Source organism: Camelina sativa, chromosome 14, assembly GCF_000633955.1.
Source record: "Camelina sativa cultivar DH55 chromosome 14, Cs, whole genome shotgun sequence".
Classification (NCBI taxonomy): Eukaryota; Viridiplantae; Streptophyta; class Magnoliopsida; order Brassicales; family Brassicaceae; genus Camelina; species Camelina sativa.
In genome coordinates this window covers 8,997,555-9,015,495 of record NC_025698.1, presented here as the reverse complement: position 1 = coordinate 9,015,495, position 17,941 = coordinate 8,997,555, and the positions used below count along the sequence as shown (strand labels likewise).

At 35.7% G+C, this 17,941-nt stretch overlaps 4 protein-coding genes across 9 annotated transcripts in view; 1 reads left to right on the top strand and 3 right to left on the bottom strand.

Annotated features, from left to right (window-relative positions):
- LOC104740575 overlaps positions 1-596 on the bottom strand; it is an 8,396-nt gene extending 7,800 nt beyond the window's left edge. The window contains exon 1 of one of the 3 annotated variants that reach the window (XM_010461216.2): positions 103-596. In XM_010461216.2, coding sequence (XP_010459518.1) covers positions 103-419 — 317 coding nt within the window. In that variant the 5' untranslated portion in view covers positions 420-596. Of the gene's footprint in view, positions 1-8 lie in introns of all 3 variants that reach the window. The other 2 variants (XM_010461215.2, XM_019236372.1) reach the window with 2 other exon arrangements.
- Positions 9,348-11,100, bottom strand: LOC104740574 (photosynthetic NDH subunit of subcomplex B 4, chloroplastic). Of its 2 annotated transcripts, none has more exons than XM_010461213.2 (6): positions 10,943-11,100; positions 10,825-10,866; positions 10,549-10,726; positions 10,387-10,442; positions 10,227-10,298; positions 9,348-9,543 (listed from the first exon to the last, which is right to left on the bottom strand). In XM_010461213.2, exons 1-6 carry the CDS (start codon positions 11,006-11,008, stop codon positions 9,430-9,432), a joined length of 528 nt encoding a protein of 175 aa, XP_010459515.1. In that variant the 5' UTR covers positions 11,009-11,100; the 3' UTR covers positions 9,348-9,429. The 2 variants fall into 2 exon arrangements, with proteins under 2 accessions (XP_010459515.1, XP_010459516.1); XM_010461214.2 differs by having other exon boundaries at positions 10,825-10,857.
- LOC104740572 (uncharacterized endoplasmic reticulum membrane protein YGL010W-like) lies at positions 11,784-13,550 on the top strand. Its single transcript, XM_010461212.2, has 4 exons — positions 11,784-12,290; positions 12,929-12,991; positions 13,090-13,161; positions 13,286-13,550. Exons 1-4 carry the CDS (start codon positions 11,928-11,930, stop codon positions 13,406-13,408), a joined length of 621 nt encoding a protein of 206 aa, XP_010459514.1. The 5' UTR covers positions 11,784-11,927; the 3' UTR covers positions 13,409-13,550.
- LOC104740571 (transcription repressor MYB6-like) lies at positions 15,579-17,941 on the bottom strand. 3 transcript variants are annotated; one of them, XM_010461211.1, is made up of 4 exons: positions 17,755-17,941; positions 17,505-17,657; positions 16,909-17,038; positions 15,579-16,236 (listed from the first exon to the last, which is right to left on the bottom strand). In XM_010461211.1, the coding sequence occupies exons 2-4, from the start codon at positions 17,635-17,637 to the stop codon at positions 15,750-15,752; spliced, it is 750 nt and encodes a 249-aa protein (XP_010459513.1). In that variant the 5' UTR covers positions 17,638-17,657; positions 17,755-17,941; the 3' UTR covers positions 15,579-15,749. The 3 variants fall into 3 exon arrangements, with proteins under 3 accessions (XP_010459513.1, XP_010459511.1, XP_010459512.1); XM_010461209.1 differs by having other exon boundaries at positions 17,505-17,686; positions 17,792-17,941; XM_010461210.1 differs by having other exon boundaries at positions 17,792-17,941.

Below are 17,941 nucleotides of genomic sequence, written 5' to 3'. Positions count from 1 at the left end.
TCGGCAAGTTTCTCCCATTGACGGATCTGTTCGATACCGTCGCGGATTGCGTTACAGACATCGAGAGCTTTGATGCTCCGTTCGAAGTAGTCAGAAATCAATCTGTCCATGGGAGATTTGGAGATCTGAGAGCGGTGGTTGAAGACGATAGCTCGAAACTCTTCTTGACAACAGAGGAAAGAATCAAGAAGCTTTCCGATCCATTCGAGGGAGAGAAGGTCGTTGGAAGAGGCGTTGAGATCGATGAATTTCTCAGCGACTTGTCTCTGAAACGAATCTAGCTCAACCTCCATGTTGCTTGGCTCGTGGTGGTTGTGGTGGTGGCTACTATTTCCGGCTGATGATGATGAGTCAACTTGGTCTCGCCGTAAACTAAGCAACGACCTTCCAAATGATCCTTGAAAATCAGTTGCTGGCATCCTCCAAACAGATGCAAAATGGAAACTTTTATTCTCAGAAAAATTCTCAGACTTGGGGGAGAAAGATCTTTTTTTTTTGTTTAATTAGTATTGGTTTTGGATAATTGGATTGAGAGAGAAAGAGAGAGTGATGATGATTGATGAAAGGTTAGGAAGAAGAAGATATGTGTTTATAAAGCGATTATTTTGACCGCGTATTTTAGAAACATTCAATATTAGTTCACTTTCTCTTTGTTTTTTTTGCATTCACTAATTACTAATAAAAGGTGTGACGAGTAAAGCTAGAATTTGATTTTTTGTGTTCTCATTCCTTTTTCTCTTTTGTTACTCGGTACGATACACGCAGCAGACACGTATAGCATTGTAATAATAAAAACTACAAGGATCTGTAGGAAGTAAATGTTGCAGTGTAAAAAATCTCAGTTACAGCAAGTTCTTAAATTGACGAGGCTGTGATATATGAAGTCAAAGAATGAGATATTAAGGGTGCCACGTGGCGATAACAAGAGCTGTGACGGAGACTAGGTCAATTCACTGCACATGTGGAGAAAAAAAGACAGCTAAGTCTTCGTTGGCGTGTTATGTAATGAAGAGAGACGGACTCGGTCTTGTCTGATTGATTCTTTCTCGTCGTTCTAGAATCCCTCAAGGACAAAAATGCTGACATGTAATTCTCTTTTTCATCCTTTTTTCTGAATGATGGTACTATAAAACAAATACTAAACAATAATAATACTACTAACATTTATTTTGCAAATTTAAATCTACGTTAGGAAACTATAAACTCTTTAACATTATATTTTATACGCCTTTATATGATCATATGATAGGTAAACTTTGGTATTAAAAAAATTTCGGAAGCTATAATGTAAAACATGATTGAGAAACTTTACTGAATTTATGACAAAAAAATGTGTGAATGATGGAGTACGATAAATCTGTCATTAGGAGTCATCGATCATGTTTGGGCCAGAATTAAAATTGTACAACTACAAGAATTAATTGACATATGACAGAATACACTACAAGAGTACAACATATTTAAAAGTGTGATCTTAACAATGAAAGAATGATTTCTTTAAATTCTTTTTTTATTGATAGAAAATTTGTTTACAAGTTTGTTCTAAACAATTTTCTAATCTCTAAAAACTTTTTTAAAGAAACCTCAAGCTCTTTCTAAGTTTTTAGCTCTTCTCTTTTCTTAAAAATTAAAACTTAGTAGTTAGGTTAACTTTCTCTTGTTTATGCTAAGGTTTACAATCAGCATTCGCACCCTATTTATAGAACTAGGCCTATGCCACACAATGACAAACTACCTATTCTAATCCTAATAGGAATTGGACAATTTCTTTTTTCTTTAACAATTAGGAAATTTACCACTTACTTCATGTTTACATTCCTATCGTAAACATGAAGCTCTTTAATCTTCTAGAAGCTTCTTGAGCCTTCTAATCATGTGTAAATCTTCCAGCTTTATAATTGCCGACATAAATAACTCGATACTCTGTTCTTGTACTAGTGTTGAGTCCTTCTGAAGTAGTTCATCCTCTTGTTCAAATGTTGCATCTTCAATCTCCCCCTTTTTAACTTTGAGCTTCTCAAGTATAAGAATTTTGTTGTTGGTTTAGACTTAAAACAAATAACTTTAAACCATAGTTAACCATTCAAAAACATAAGCCAAAATGATCACCCAACCATAGTCAAACATTCAAACACAACGAACCAAAATGATCGTCGAAAGTCGAAAGTTTTAATGAAAACAAAGAACTCCCCCAGAGTCTCACACCAGCTTACAAAAACAGAAAACTCCCCCAGAATCTCAGACTAACTCACAAAAACACTCCCCCAGAGTCTCAGACCAGCTCCTTCTCTTTCTCCCCCTGCTTGAGAATACAACAATTAAAAACATCTCAAATCATCTTGGAAAGTGGATGATTCTGTATGAGCCTCTGTACTACTTCTGTCAGTCTTTGCAGAGCTTGTGCTGTATCGACCAATGCTTCATACAAAATATCAACATCCTCTGGACCAATGTGTGGCACACGAATGCTACCCAACTGAATAACCTCAGAAGTAGAAGAAAATCCCTCATCATGTTGCCTGCTAGCTGGAGATACTGGTGTCGACTCTTTAGTCTCAAGAATCAGTTTATGCTTAACATCATAGATATGTCTGTTCTGGCATCCTTTGTATAAAACTCAGCATATACATCTTCCTCTTCATCTGACCACTCAAGCGGACCTTCTTGAACCCTAAGAGTTTCAAAGATTGTTCTCGGAAACACCACATAGCGAGTAGGATCTTTCCAACTTATGTTCATAATCTTATTGTAAATCAACTGCCCAAAATCAAACCGGATGCCTTTGATAATCTTGTAAACTACCCGAGCTCGCTTAACCGAAAGATGATTCCTGTGTTTCGAGGGAACCCAATTGTACGCTGCTAACATTAAAAGAGCTGCACTTTCCTCAGGTAGATCCGCAACTTTTAAAGTAGCCCAAGTCGACTTGTCTTCACCACTTAAAAACTCTGCAAGTTCATCTTGACTCAACTTATCTACTGCTGCATATGCTTTCTTCTCAGCTCTAGTCAAAGGTGCCATATTAAAAGTTTGATTAATTGCCTTAGGAGAAAATTCATACCAATGTCCTCTCACAAACACTTGAACACCATCCCTAGCCTTTCCATTTGGCAAATTTGCATAACATTCACAAATAATCTCTTTGACATACACCGAAGGATCATGAATTGTAGGTCCAAGTCCTAACGACAATATCTTCTCAATGAACCCAAACTCATCCTTTTTAGACATATCCAATTGTCTCTCAGCCGTAAATTTCTGAGAAAAGAACCAAGAGTACCTTAATTTTGCTGTTTTGGAGACAAACACATCAGATTGAGACCCAGATTTAGCCCGAACATTTCTAGCACTTGGTTCTGCATATCTTGGTCGTTTCGACTTGCAAGCTGATTTCTTCTTGCTAACGGATGCCACTTCTCTCTGTTTCTTGCTCCTCTGCTTCTCTGCATGTCTCTCAATCTGTTCTTGCACAGAGATTTCTTCAACCCCAACTTCGGTATCAGACACCGAAACAGGATCCTTCTTTTTCCGCTTGCCAACAAATTCCACCTCGTCATCAATTGGATTTTCTCCCTCGAGATCATCTACCCCTTGATCTACTTGATTCTTCACTGATACACTTTGAGATGAATCATCATCGTTGTCGGATCCATATGGCACAATTCTTGGTTGAAGTTCTTCAACATCACTTGAATCATCAACCAACTGAGGCCGATTAGCATTACCAACACTTCGAGACATCTCCTGATTTCTTCCTCTTCGCACCAAACCACTTCGAGTCGCACCAACCATTATCATTAGGTTTTTTTTTAAAAAATTTCGATTAAGACGAAATTGTAGAGACTCTCGATATTTCTTCCTTTTTTTAATACCCAAATCTTAATAAAATATTTTATTTTTCAACATTAGAAATATAATATTTTCTCATATCTCGAGCAAAATTTTCACAATATCCCAGCCATCAACCCTCGGTTTTCAGTAAACCAACACCAGAACCTTCATGTCTAAAATCAAATTGTACCAACATTAACAACCCTATCTTCTCCGGTACCAGCTATTGACCCATCTTGTGAATGTTTCACATCTCACAAACACCAATTGAATTTCTCAAGGTAGAGAATCGATTAAAATCAAGAGCTTTTGTGAAAATATCAGCTAATTGTTCCTCAGTATCAACATGCTCTATTACAACTTGCTTTCTTTCAACCAGTTCTCTGATGAAGTGATGTCTCACATCAATGTGCTTTGTTCTTGAATATTGAACTGGATTTTTAGAGATATCAATTTTACTCCTATTGTCACATAAACTTGCAGCTCCCCTGAATCCATGTCATAATCTGTTGACATCTGCTTCATCCATAACAACTGAGTACAACAACTCCCCATTGTTATATATATTCTGATTCAGCTGTAGACAAAGATACTGAATTTTGTTTCTTACTTAACCAGGCTATTAAATTGTTGCCCAGAAAGAAACATCCCCCACTAGTGCTCTTTCGATCCGTTACACTTCCTGCATAATCTGTATCACAATAACCAACTAAACTCTTGTTTGAACCTTTAGAATACCAAATTCCAAGATCAACAGTTCCTTTAACGTACTTGATAATTCGCTTGACTGCTTCAAGATGAGATTGTTTAGGTTTTGACTCATACCTTGCACATATACCCACACTGTAACTCAAGTCTGGCCTACTAGCGGTAAGATATAACAAGCTCCCAATCATCCCTTTATATTGCTTGACATCTACATCCTTGCCATCAACATCTCTTGATAGTTTCAAAGTAGTACTCATAGGTATCACAGCTTCTTTGCACTTATCCATCTGTAACTATTTAAGAAGTTGTCTAGCATAGGTACTTTGTGAAATAAAAATATCTTGATATGATTGTGTAATCTGCAACCCAAGAAAATACTTTAATTCTCCAACCAGACTCATCTCAAATTCTTGTGTCATACAACTCACAAACCTATCCACCAACTCCTTTGAAGTACTTCCAAAGATAATGTCATCCACATAAATTTGAACCATCATGATATCATCACCTTGTTCCAAAATAAACAGAGTCTTGTCCACACTTCCTCTGTTATAGTTTTTTTCCATAAGAAAACTAGTCAGCCTTTCATACCAAGCTCTTGGAGCCTGCTTTAATCCCTAAAGAGCCTTTTTTAACTTGTACACATAGTCAGGCTTAACTGAATCTTCAAAACCCTTGGGTTGTTCAACATATATTTCTTCTTGTAAGATCCCATTAAAAAAAGCACTTTTGACATCCATCTGGTATACCTTGAAATTCAGGATAGAAGCCATACCCAAAAACATGAAAGTAACTCAAATTTGGTGTTTTTCCTTTCCACAATTCGTAAGGAGTCTTTGTGGATGTCTTCTTACATAGACTCTGTTAACTATGTAGCATGCTGTGTTCAATGCTTCAGCCCAAAACTTCTTAGGAACCTGATTTCCATGGATCATTGCTCTTGCCATTTTTTGAAGAGTTCTATTCTTTTTTTCTACCACACCATTCTGTTGAGGAGTTCTTGGAGCTGAAAACTGATGTGAAATCCCATGATGTTCACAAAATTCTTTCATAGACTCGTTTTGGAATTCTCCACCATGGTCACTTCGGATTCTCTTGATTCCACCCCTTTCATTGAGCAACTGTAAAGCCAAAATCTTAAAGCTATCAACTATATCTGACTTCTCTCGAATAAAACGAACCCAAGTATATCTGGAAAAATCATCTACTAGCACAAATACATATTTCTTCCCAGCCAAACTTTCAACTTGCATTGGTCCCATCAAATCCATATGAACCAGATCTAGAACTGATTTTGACTGTACTTCCGGAACCTTCTTATGCTGAATTTTGACTTGCTTTCCTTGATTACAAGGTCCACATACCATATTCTCCTCTCCTTTAAGTTTAGGTACTCCTCGAATAATATCTTTATTGACAAGAGTGATTAAGTTCCTTATATTCATATGACCTAGTCGTTGATGCCAGAGATCTATACTGTCTTGAGCACTAAAACATTTGAACGAATTTCTCTGCCACATGTAGCAATTGTTCCCTGACCTTACACCATAAAGCTTGACATTGGCTGATTCATCAACCGCTTTGCAGTCTATTTTTGTAAACATAACTGTCAAGCCTTCATCACACAACTGACTGATACTTATCAAATTCGCTCGCAGTCCTAGTATTAGGTAGACATTTACTAGTTGTGGAAGTTCTGTATCACGTGTAGTACCTTTACCTTGAATGTAACCATTACTTCCATCACCAAAGGTTACTGTGCCTCCTTTCAGTTTCTTAATATTTTGCAAATTACTCTTAGTTCCTGTCATATGCCTTGAACACCCACTATCGAAGAACCAAGGCTCAGAGTCTTCTTGTTCCTCAGTAATCATAGCCATGTTGCACCTAAATCCTGATGATATTGCTTCTGTTTGATATAAATCATTCTTCTTCACCCAAACTTGTCTCTTAAATCCATTCCAGAAAAATCTCCCTTGTCGCTTTAAACTATAGACTCTTTCCCAGAATTTAGAGCAATAATGTTTATAGTGTCCAAATTTTCCACAAAAATAGCAGCCTGAAGACTTCTCAGATGCGGATGTTGATGCTTTCAAATGAGAGTGATGCACTCCAGCAGTAACAAATTTAGTTGTTGTTTTCTTGTCTCATTGGTTCTCAATAAAACCCAACCCTCTATGAGTTTTCTCAGTTCTTCCATAGCTTAAAATCTTATCAAGTTGCTTCGTTCCTGCAAACATGTGAATTTTTCTGTATTGCTGATCGAGTTCAGATTGAAGTTCTGTGGATTTCTTCTTCTCTTTAATTAATTCTTCCTCAAGCTTGTCTGCTTTCGCGGATAACACCAACTTTTCTTTCATTAAATCCATAGATTCCTTAGCAATCTTCTTTTCGTCCACCAAATCATTTTTTAGTGATTTGATCACATCTTCAAGATGAAGTTTTTCTTTGATTAAGTCTTGATTTTCCTTCCCTAAGGTAATGAGTGTTCCTCGGACTTCCTTGTAACTTTGAACAATATCAAGAACTTCCTCATCTTCTGATTCAGAATCTGTTACCTCTACTCCATTCTCAAATTCAGTAATCCCCACCATTGCTACTAGATTCATGAGTTCTTCTTCACTACTACTACCATCATCTGAATCATCTTCAATACTTATCATAGACTTCTCTTTCTTGTGTTTAAGGTTACTCACACATCCCTCCTGTGTATGTCATGTACCTCTGCAAATAGTGCACTTTACATCTCGAAGCTTAATCGTTGGACACTCACGAATGAAATGTCCAAACCCTTTGCATTCATGACACTGCATATCAGCCTTCTTATCTTCACTGGTCTTTTTGAATACTCCAGTCTTTTTTTGTGAATTACCTTGTTCTATTCTTCTTAAAGCACGATCAAATCTTCTTACTAATAAACTCACAGCATCTTCTTCTCCTTGATCTGATGTGTCTCTACTAACCGTTAAAGCTATACCTTTTGGTTTCTTAATTCCATTAAGCTCCATATCGTGAGCTTGCAGCATTCCAACCACTTCACCATAACTGAGACTGTCTAGATCATGAGAAACAGTTAGTGCAGTCTTGTATCCCATGAACCTTGAAAGAAGACACCTTAGAAATTTCTTGACCAGCTTTTGATCCTTATAAGTCTTTCCAAGAGTTAATGTTTCCTGAGCTAACGCACTTAACTTTGAACTAAAGTCTGATATTGATTCGTGTTCTTCCATCCTTAGAATTTCGAACCGTGAAGCCAGCATGTCTTTTCTTGAGCTTTGCACTTTTGTGGTTCCTTCATACTGGATTTGTAAAATATCCCAAGCTTCTTTAGCAGTTTCACACCCCTGAATTAGATCGAACTGCTTCCTTCCTACACTGCAATGAATAGCACTCAATGCTCTTGAATTGTACTTGGATTTCTTCTGTTCTTCATCAGTCCAATCGGCTTCGGGTTTGGGAATTCGCTTGCCTGACTCGTCCTTGATCGTCGGTTCCTCCCACTTTTCCAGAACAGTCTTCCAAGCAAGACGATCAATACCTCCTATGATAGATTTGATCCTTGATTTCCAAAACCCATAGTTTCCATCATCCAAGACAACTTTGTTATTGTTGATCAGATCTCCGTAGCTCTCCATCTTGTCCGCAGAATCTCACCTGTAGTAATCCGAACAAGTGTCGCTCTGATACCAATTGAAAGTGTGAGAACTTATGATCTGAACAATGAAACAATAATTTCTTTAAACTCTCTTTTGATTGATAGAAAATCTGTTAAAAGTTTGTTCTAAACAATTTTCTAATCTCTCAAAACTTTCTTAAAGAAACCTCAAGCTCTTTCTAAGTTTTTAGCTCTTCTCTTTTCTTAAAGACTAAAACTTAGTAGCTAGGTTAACTTTCTCTTGTTTGTGCTAAGACTTACAATCAGCCTTCGCACCCTATTTATAGAACTAGGCCTATGCCATACAATGACAAACTACCTATTCTAATCCTAATAGGAATTGGACAATTTCCTTTTTCTTTAACAATTAGGAAATTTCCCACTTTCTTCATGTTTATATTCCTATCGTAAACATGAAGCTCTTTAATCTTCTAAAAGCTTCATGGACCTTCTAATCATGTGCAAATCTTCCAGCTTTATAATTGCCGACATAAATAACTCGATACTCTATTCTTGTACTAGTATTGAATCCTTCTGAAGTAGTTCATCATCTTGTTCAAATGTTGCATTTTCAATATTGATCTTTTTTTTTTGTTTAAATAAAAATGTTACATCATATCTCCCGTCATGTGTTCCTAAATCCTAACTCACACACACCACAACAACAAAGCAAAAAAAAAAAGAATATCTGAAATTTAAGCTTAAATTTCAAAAGAAAACAAAAATAAACAAATAAAAACCACACGTGTGAATTACAAGCTAGAAAAAAGCTTTGAAACATGGAAGCACGAAGATTACTGGCAAAGACATGACAAGCTCTCCTTTTCTTAACTTATTCTAGCTAAGAGATTGTTTTTATAGTTTTGTTTTTATACTTTCGTCATTTCGACGACACAAATAAAATCGTGCAAAAGCGTATTTCCCGCTAATTGTTCCTCAGACTCACTTTCCAGTGTATACGACCAATTAATTTAGCCCCAATTGAGTAAATTATTTTATATAAACACAGAAAAAAGGGATTCGTCAACATTTTAAAAATACTTGAGACAAAAAAAATTCTCTTGGTGTCAAGTGCTCCTAACATGTTCATTCAATGATTTAGAACACAACAAAACAAAGAAACAGATAACTTGTGTTATATAAAATGGAAGAGTATATAATAATGTTTTATGACCGTTATGAGAAAAAAAATATATATGTATGTCAAATTGGTATATGATTTACAAGTTAGTTTTCTACTTAGTAACAGCTTCTTCTAGCTCTCTTATGCCATCAACCTTCTGTTCAATTTCTTCAATAAGTTCTTCACGCCATAGCTCTGCTCTTGCTTTCTCTTCTATGTCTTCTTGCTGCACCCATTAGCGAAAAGGCCCAAAACACAATAAACAACTCTTATCTAATCTTATAATAATAGTTGTACGTTTACTACATAGGTGATGTGTCAAATGTCTATGGGCCGACCCAGCCCAATCTTACCCAACCTTATTGAGCACGACAGAAAAATCCACATGTATATCCCGAACTAACATCAAACCTTAACACAACGTTTGAAATAAATTTCACGTTGAGAAGAAAACAAAATCAACGTTTTGTAAGTTTAAACGTATACACACGAGACACAAATGGAAATCCCCCATTTCATTTGTATTTGACGTTTATTAACAAACGCCTTTTTTTTTTTTACATAATGATGATTAAGTGTGTATATTTATTTTGAATAATTAGTAAACTCAAATGCTAACACAAGGATTGTGATTTTTGTTTAGATGATTAAAGTTTTTCAAATAAATATCAAACACAAACCTAAAGCCAACTACTGTATGTTCATCTTTCTCGCGGTGTAAGGCATGCTAGACCGCGATGGCCAAACCGGACTTCAACGGTTTACAGTCTACTAATATCAAAGTGGACTAGCTAGTCCATAGCAACATCCCTAATTATGGTAGGATGGCTAGTCCATTGCAACATCCCTAATTAGAAGTTATATGTTATTTCTAAGTATTTAATTTCGATGTTAGAAAGAGATACATACAGTTTCGTAGACCCAATAACCAGTTCCATCACCTCCATCTCCACGGTACTCCTCCGAGTCATAGAATGGATCCTATGTATGATTCAATATCACACCAAAATTAAGATCCCAATGCAGCAAATGAATCAAGATTTTCGATTTGAGTTTTTTTTTTTCATACTTTTGCGGAACCGAAGTACAAACATCCCCAACAAGTGAACATGATATAGAACATATCTGCAAATGATCAAGATCAATGTCAAAACATTAAATCAAAACCTTTTATAATTTCTACTTAGTAAAGAATCTTCTTCTCAAGAAACCCCAAATTTTTGTAACTTACAGACATTCTTGATGGCTTTATCACTTAGATGCCACACGTGCTTCTCAGTAATGATATCACGCATCCCTTCAATTTGTTGAACCATCACCGCCATTAAAGGCAAATCATGTGGCAATGCCTTTCTTACACATAAGCTTCCTCTCATCAGATTCTTTTCCCTCTTCTCATTCACTTTCCTCTAATATTTTTTTTTTCAAATCTTAAAAACGTAAGTTCATAACAAGAATAGAAGGAGATTCTTATAATTTAAGTCATAGGTAAGAAAAGAATACTCACAGATAGCCAATATCCATAACTTGGTCCTGAAATCTGCTTAGGCTACAACACAAGACACGATTCTTAAGTGTTCTTTTTCTAATGAATATAAATTGTTAGTATATGAAATAATATGCACCGAGCGATTGGAGGAAGAAGGGATGTGGAGGTTAGTGAAGGTGGAACTTGTGAAAGCTTCAGCCATTGTTACTTCTTTGATGGCGGCGTGGCAATGGAAGAGAGAGAGAGATAGAAGACACAGTGGCGTTACAATCTTTTTTTTCCTATTATTCAATTTCATTTTTTAAAGTTTATAAAGATTAGATTATTGGAGGCAGAAGATGTGTGTGGATAAGAGAATCAGTAACGTCCACACTTAAACTCTTGTGAGAAACAAACAAAGGAACAAAACATCAAAAGCGCAGGTTAGCGTTAGCAATCACATGCAGAAGATTTTTAGTCTTTCTAACAAACGAAAGCTGGCAAGTATTATTACCCTTGCAGAAGTGCTATTACAATCTAAAACTCTCCAACTAATTCAAGTCAACAAACTGTTTTTTTTTTTTCATTTGCCCAAGTTAGCAATCACAGAACACATTCAGTCTTCTATACGTGCAAGTTAGTAGTAATCACCACAGCCAAAGTTGGTAAGAAATCGTTGGTCGGTCAATTCAATATTTCAGCTTACGTATTCATCCCAATACATTAATCCGTTTCAATAGCGCATGTTAGCAACTATTAGCAAAGTTTTTTTTGGGCAAAAATAGCTAATCAAACCTCTGTTAGCAATCACAAAAACACGTCTACTCTTCTTTTTGTTTTTTTCTGGTCAAAGTTGGAAAGAAATCTCCGGCCAAGTAAAGTCAACTCACATCGCTTGATTGCGCAATTTAGCATTAGAAAGCGTATGTTAGCAACTTTGCTAAACTTAGAACATTCCCACTTTCGTCTTCTTCCCGTGTATGTATGTATGTTTGTCTTTTTTAATCTCCCCTGTTTTGTGTTTTTGGTGATTATATATATTTCCATTCAATTCCACCAACCTACCTTCTCAATAAAACACATACAGTATCTCTCTAATCTGATTCCTCTTCCTCCGGAGAACAAAAATCTCAATCAATACCATGAGTCGCATGATGGGACTGCTCGATCTCGAGAAACACTTCGCCTTCTACGGTGCTTACCACAGCAATCCCATAAACATTGTTATCCACATCATCTTCGTTTGGCCGATCGTTTTCACAGCTTTGCTTCTCCTCCACTCCACGACACCAATCTTCGATCCTTCTCAATTAGGGGTTTCTCAATCGTTGACCCTCGACGGTGTTCTCCGATTTAACCTTGGGTTCATCTTCACCTTGGTTTATGCTCTGTTCTACATCTGTTTGGATAAAAAATCTGGCTTTGTAGCTGCCCTCATGTGTTTCTCTTGCTGGGTTGGTTCCAGTTTACTCGCTGTTCAATTAGGACCTTCTCTTTCCTTTAAGGTTCGGTTTCTCTTATCTCAATTTAGGGTTTTTGATTAAAAAAAAGACTTTTTTTTTTTTTTTGGAAGAGATAGTTGCGGATGAGCATATTTTTAATCAGACTATGTGCATCCATCCATGTGTTGTGTGTATATATATGCAGTTGCAGTGTGTTTGTGTGTTGCTTCATGCATTTATTGTTCATTGTTTTCCAAGCTTTGACTTGGAAGCCCCTATATGGGCTATATGTGTATATATATATATATATTGAAATCGATTTATTTAGATTTGTTATATTACCTTCAAAGATTAACTTAGTCCTCTGTATCTGGGGTCCCTTAGCTGTTAACGTTAAGACAGACAGCAGTACTAAACATTCATGATTTGTTTTGCAAGATTCTGATTCTTTCATCCAAAGACTTGTAATGTGTTTTAGAGTTGTTGACTCATTAGTGATGTGTGCCTTGGACAGAAAGTGTTGTTCTTGATCACCAACGTATGTGATGGTCTCAGATATTTAGAGTCTGCATTACTTGTTAAAATTAGGAGCTTTGTATGTGTCTTTGAGTGTTGTGAATCATTTGATAGTTTGTTATATGTGTTTGAAAATCCCTCTGTTATATGTAGGTACTGTAACAGTTTAACTGTCTTTTTGGCAGGTTGGGTTAGCCTCTCAGCTGTTATGTTGGACCGGGCAGTTCGTTGGCCATGGAATGTTTGAGGTAAGTTCTTTGGCTTTTAGGAATTGTTGTTTTGTTTCTCCTCATCGGTATTCATGAGGCCCTAAAACAGATCATTCTTGATTCTTGTCTACTCACAGAAACGAGCACCTGCGCTATTAGACAATCTAGTCCAAGCTTTTCTCATGGCTCCTTTCTTCGTATTGCTCGAGGTGAAAGTTGTGATTTGTTTGTTATGTCCTGCTACCTTCAGACCTTCTTACTACAGCTCTGTGGGAAAACCGTAACCAGAAAACTTGAAAAGCTAATGTGGAGTTGTGTGAATGAATAATGCAGGTTCTTCAATCGGTTTTCGGGTATGAACCATATCCCGGTTTTCAAGCGCGTGTGAATGCCAAGGTAGAAAGTGACGTTAAGGAATGGAGAGCAAAGAAGCAACAGAAGAATAAGGTCACATAAGCTTGGGTTATGATACGGAAGAACTTGAACCCATTGTTGTGTTTCTGTAACCGAAATTATAATAAGACCATCATGGATTGATGGATTTGTGTGTAACTATGCATGCCTCTAATATATTGAAAATTGCAGTAAGTTTCGGTCACTGACCAATATGATAGAAAAGATAAAGAAAAAAAGAAGATAAAAATCTGATATCTCTTAATCTTAAAATTGTGAATTAGTATAAAATATTGAAACTCCAGATATCTATGAAACAAACCCACAAATGTAAACCCTAATAATATGAATCATATCCCAACAATCAACATGTAAACCTTTATTAAAGCTCTCCCCTAAACGTGGATAGGCTTTGTATGTTACATGAAGTAATCGAAGACCTAAGAAATCACTTGTCGCCGGAAAATAAAGAAATACTATAAACTAAACAAGAAAGTCATTTGACAGACTTGGTTAAACATCTGAGTTAACCGATCTGCATTTCTTAAACATCTTCTAGATGGAAGCCGGAGGTGGGAGGGAATACAACTTTCTTTGGGTGTGAATGTGATTGGACAGTTCTTAGCGTAAATGGGAGTAAATAAGTGAGAAGGAATATCTCTATGGATCCACCATATTTAGCGTAAATCTTTTTTTCTGTTATCAAATGATTTTTTTTTTTTTTTTTGAGCAGAAACTATTATTCTAGCTAGGTACAAGTGGCTCGAAAGTTAATTAACGCTAAAAGAGTGAGTCCTATTACTATACATATTATTCTATCCTAACCTCTACACAAGTCACCAATCAGAGACTTTCATGTTGATTCTCTCTAATCAAATCAATTTATCAACTATCATGACTAAAAAAATATCAGAACAATAATGAAGGGTTGCACGAAGAAAGAACAATAATGAAGTGGGGGCGCATAACTATAACGTGACTAAATTTATGTATAACCCAATCTCGATAACGAATCGCGTTTCCCATGTGTCCACACGACTACGCGTCTTAAAATGGGGTCTTATTAACGACGTCTTTGAACATCCCACTCGGCCCTGCATGTTCCACACGTATAAGTCACAACACTCAGAGCAATATGTCCCGACTTATACCGATGTTTTTCTTACACCATATATTATATGCACTGTAGCTTCTTCTATAAGCGGCCGTGCTTGTATTTTTCTTTTGTCTTGAGAAAATTTAGACCATTTTTCTCGTTGTACGTGTTATCTTTACGCAGAGATCTTGTTAAACTTTTCTGTATCAGTCTATCAGATGCTCCCGAAAGAACATGCTAGTGTTAACTGTTAAGTATCACTAAATAAAAAGAAATATTATGTGTTTCACCGAAAAAAAAGGAGAAATATTATGTAGTATTGTTAACACGTAATCCATCATCAAGATCGATATGATATGTTCTTTTGTTACTTTGTCAAATACTATATAAGAACAGTTACGTTGTTTCTTTTTCTTTTGTCTACATGGTATTATATAGGTGCTATTATACGTGCTTGGAAGTTGAAACATTGGAGTCTAATGCTTATCGATTTCGTCTTTTGATTCCAATACGATACTTATAAAGCACAATACGGGGAATTTGTATATTGATCTATCAGTAAATCCTACATTACTTATTTTAGTTTTATATATTCTCTTGATTTATTTCACAAAACACTATCTTAAGAACAAGAAAAAAAAAGTCGTACAGTTCATAGTAATAATACAAAGGATACTATCAAAATAATATTAATTAGAAAAAAACAAAAATATCACCTTCCTACACAGAGGGATACATAACGTTGCAAGATAAAATCCAATAAGAGCATATGGACCAGGGCAAAAAAAAACACTGCAAAGAGAAAATCCAAAGATATTGAGCATATATGGACCAGGGAAGAAAAAAACCCTGCAATTATCGCAATAGTTTTGTCTTCGTCTTCTTCTTTTTTTTTTTTTTTTTTTNTCTTCTATTTCTCTTCTAAAGTATTTTATATGTATTAAAAATGTAAAAAGCGTGAGAAAGTATTGTCAACATATATACACTGTTATTGTCAATATAGGATTTTCTTTACTATCAAATCCAAATTCATGAACTTTCCTATTTTATTCCACTGCTACTATTTATATGTTATTAAATAGTAGTATATGTTAGTAAAAGACTTGGCTTTAAAGAAATTATTCTCTTCGTCCTAGGTAGTGACACTGGTACATTAATATTACTCTTTGCAAGTTGCAACAAGAACACGTGCATAAAGCCTTATATGTGGTAAACACAAACTACTGAATGATCGATCCATGATCTAACACAGTAACTATATTGATTACCAAAGGACATGATCATCAACTCATGTATGAAAAGTCCAAATTAATTACAATCGTACGACGTCGTGCCGAACTCCATTACACTAATCTCCTCCATGAAACGCCTCAATTCTTCCTCGTCCCACATTAAAAAGTCTTCTTCTTGATAACCACTCGCTAATATCTTCTCATGGTCCTTGGTAAACTCTTCCCCTTCTTCTTCGTGACAGTGGATGTTTGTGGTTCTCGGATCCGACAAGATGTTCTTGATCCTGTCGACACAGTGTTGTCTAGATGAGATACCAGTGGCGATCTTATTAAGGAGATGGGCCGAGCGGGAGGAGGAGTAAGAAGGGCTCGCTGTCGCGGAAGAAGAAGTACTGCATTCTGTGTTAAACCACGGCGTTTCGACGGTGAGGTTATTGGGGACCGGCTGGTGGGTCACTGGGTCGATTCCGTTTCTCTTCAGTCTTTTCTTGAGACAAGAGTTCCAATGGTTCTTGATGTCATTGTCTGATCGATTTGGCATCTGCTGAGCTATTAGTGCCCACCTACAATTTTCATAAACAACAAAACAAAATCGTTTAGCATATATTATCTTTAACGCAATAAAAAATGTACCTTAGTAATAAGATTTTATCACTAAAACATTAGTAATATTCCGTAAATATATTCTGACGTAAACAATCTATCAAAAGAAGTTTTTAAGAATATATTTTTCAGTTTTAGTACCTTTACGGTTAAAATGGATTTTTACATATTAATTAGTATAATGGTCTAATTAAGAATATGGTATTGGATCATAATTTGTAGGAGTTAATCCTCTCGTACTATCTCATTTAGCAGGATGACAAAGGTATCCATACATAATAGTATCTTTTTTTTTAAAACTAGTTATGAATAAATTGTAAAATGTATTAAATCAAAAGCGAGTGTTTTAACATTATATTATTATATGCAACCCCAATCAAAGTTAAATAGTATTGTTTTTTTTTTTACAACATTCCATTTCTTACAATTGGTGCCTGCAGTGTACTAAAATATGACTAATGAATATCAGCAGTTTCCTAAATAACTATTAATATACCAGACCACTAATCCAATCGAGTGTGACATAGGTATCATATATATAAATATATATTATATGTGCATAATAATGTTGGTTTTGAGTTTTGACACACTTTATTACTTAATAATTATACAGTGATTATTGAGCACTTAACCTGTTCCCGAAAGCAGAATGTAAATTGATGATAACTTGTTCTTCTTGAGGAGTGAATTTGCCTTTCTTAATCCCAGGCCTTAGGAAATTAAGCCACCTTAATCTGCAGCTCTTCCCACATCTCCGCAAACCTTTTTTAAAATCATAATTGTAAGATTATAAGTGTGAATCCAAATTCGCAGTAAACTTTGTGCTTTTGTTGGATGTATCATATATATAATGGCGAACCAGAGTCTTATAAAAACAGGAAAATATGAACGAAAAAATGAGTTTGCCAAAAAAAAAATTAATGAAAAAAGGAAAACAAAAAAGAATTAAACTTTTCGAAATATATGTCTTATCAAAAAGACCTACAAGTCTGAGGATTATATGACTTTCTATGTATAATTTGTACGTAGACGTAGTTTGTAAAAAGGACATGAAAAACCTGCTCTAACGGCACAGCACAACTACGGTGATGAAAAACTATTAAGTAATGATAAATATATCTAAATTATACTTTCATTGTAATCAATATTACATTAAAAACTAGAGGCAACGTTTTATTATAGTTGTTACTTGTTGGTGATTCAGTTAAAAACTTAAATCTATACATACCAGCTTTGTCAGGAAGAAAACGCCAGTCCCCGACGCCGTATTCGTCGATGTAAGCGACGAGTTTCTGGTCTTCCTCCTCCGTCCATTCTCCTCTCTTCGTCCCGTCGGCGTCGTACCACGTCGCTCTCCCCATAATCTCTCAGAGACTCGGCCCTGCCAATCCGATATCACCACGTGTTGACCTTACGAAAAGAGAAGAGATCGGAAAATATTTAACGAAAACAAAAGAAAAAAGTTTATCAGAACGTACTGATCGGGATTTCTATATCACACAGCCTTTTACTTACTTTAATATATGGTCCTCTTGAATGAGTGATGAGGGTACGTATAGTAGGTCTTGTCTATAAATTATCCCACTTTTTTTTTCTTTTTCTTTCTTTTCGGAATAAAATTAAAAAAAAAAATTGTCGGATTACTAGTGTAGCAATTAGTATCCC

Bases quoted from the DNA above. Each gene is read 5' to 3' on its own strand.
- LOC104740574 (XM_010461213.2), bottom strand. From the start codon at position 11,008: ATGGCTGAAGCTTTCACAAGTTCCACCTTCACTAACCTCCACATCCCT. The intron at 10,867-10,942 runs GTGCATATTATT...CTTGTGTTGTAG, and splicing joins CTTCTTCCTCCAATCGCTCG to CCTAAGCAGATTTCAGGACC. The intron at 9,544-10,226 runs GTATGTATCTCT...TAATGGGTGCAG, and splicing joins GTTATTGGGTCTACGAAACT to CAAGAAGACATAGAAGAGAA.
- LOC104740572 (XM_010461212.2), top strand. From the start codon at position 11,928: ATGAGTCGCATGATGGGACTGCTCGATCTCGAGAAACACTTCGCCTTC. The intron at 12,291-12,928 runs GTTCGGTTTCTC...TCTTTTTGGCAG, and splicing joins GACCTTCTCTTTCCTTTAAG to GTTGGGTTAGCCTCTCAGCT. The intron at 13,162-13,285 runs GTGAAAGTTGTG...TGAATAATGCAG, and splicing joins CTTTCTTCGTATTGCTCGAG to GTTCTTCAATCGGTTTTCGG.
- LOC104740571 (XM_010461211.1), bottom strand. From the start codon at position 17,637: ATGGGGAGAGCGACGTGGTACGACGCCGACGGGACGAAGAGAGGAGAA. The intron at 17,039-17,504 runs GTATGTATAGAT...ATTTTAAAAAAG, and splicing joins TTTTCTTCCTGACAAAGCTG to GTTTGCGGAGATGTGGGAAG. The intron at 16,237-16,908 runs GTTAAGTGCTCA...TGAAAATTGTAG, and splicing joins CATTCTGCTTTCGGGAACAG to GTGGGCACTAATAGCTCAGC.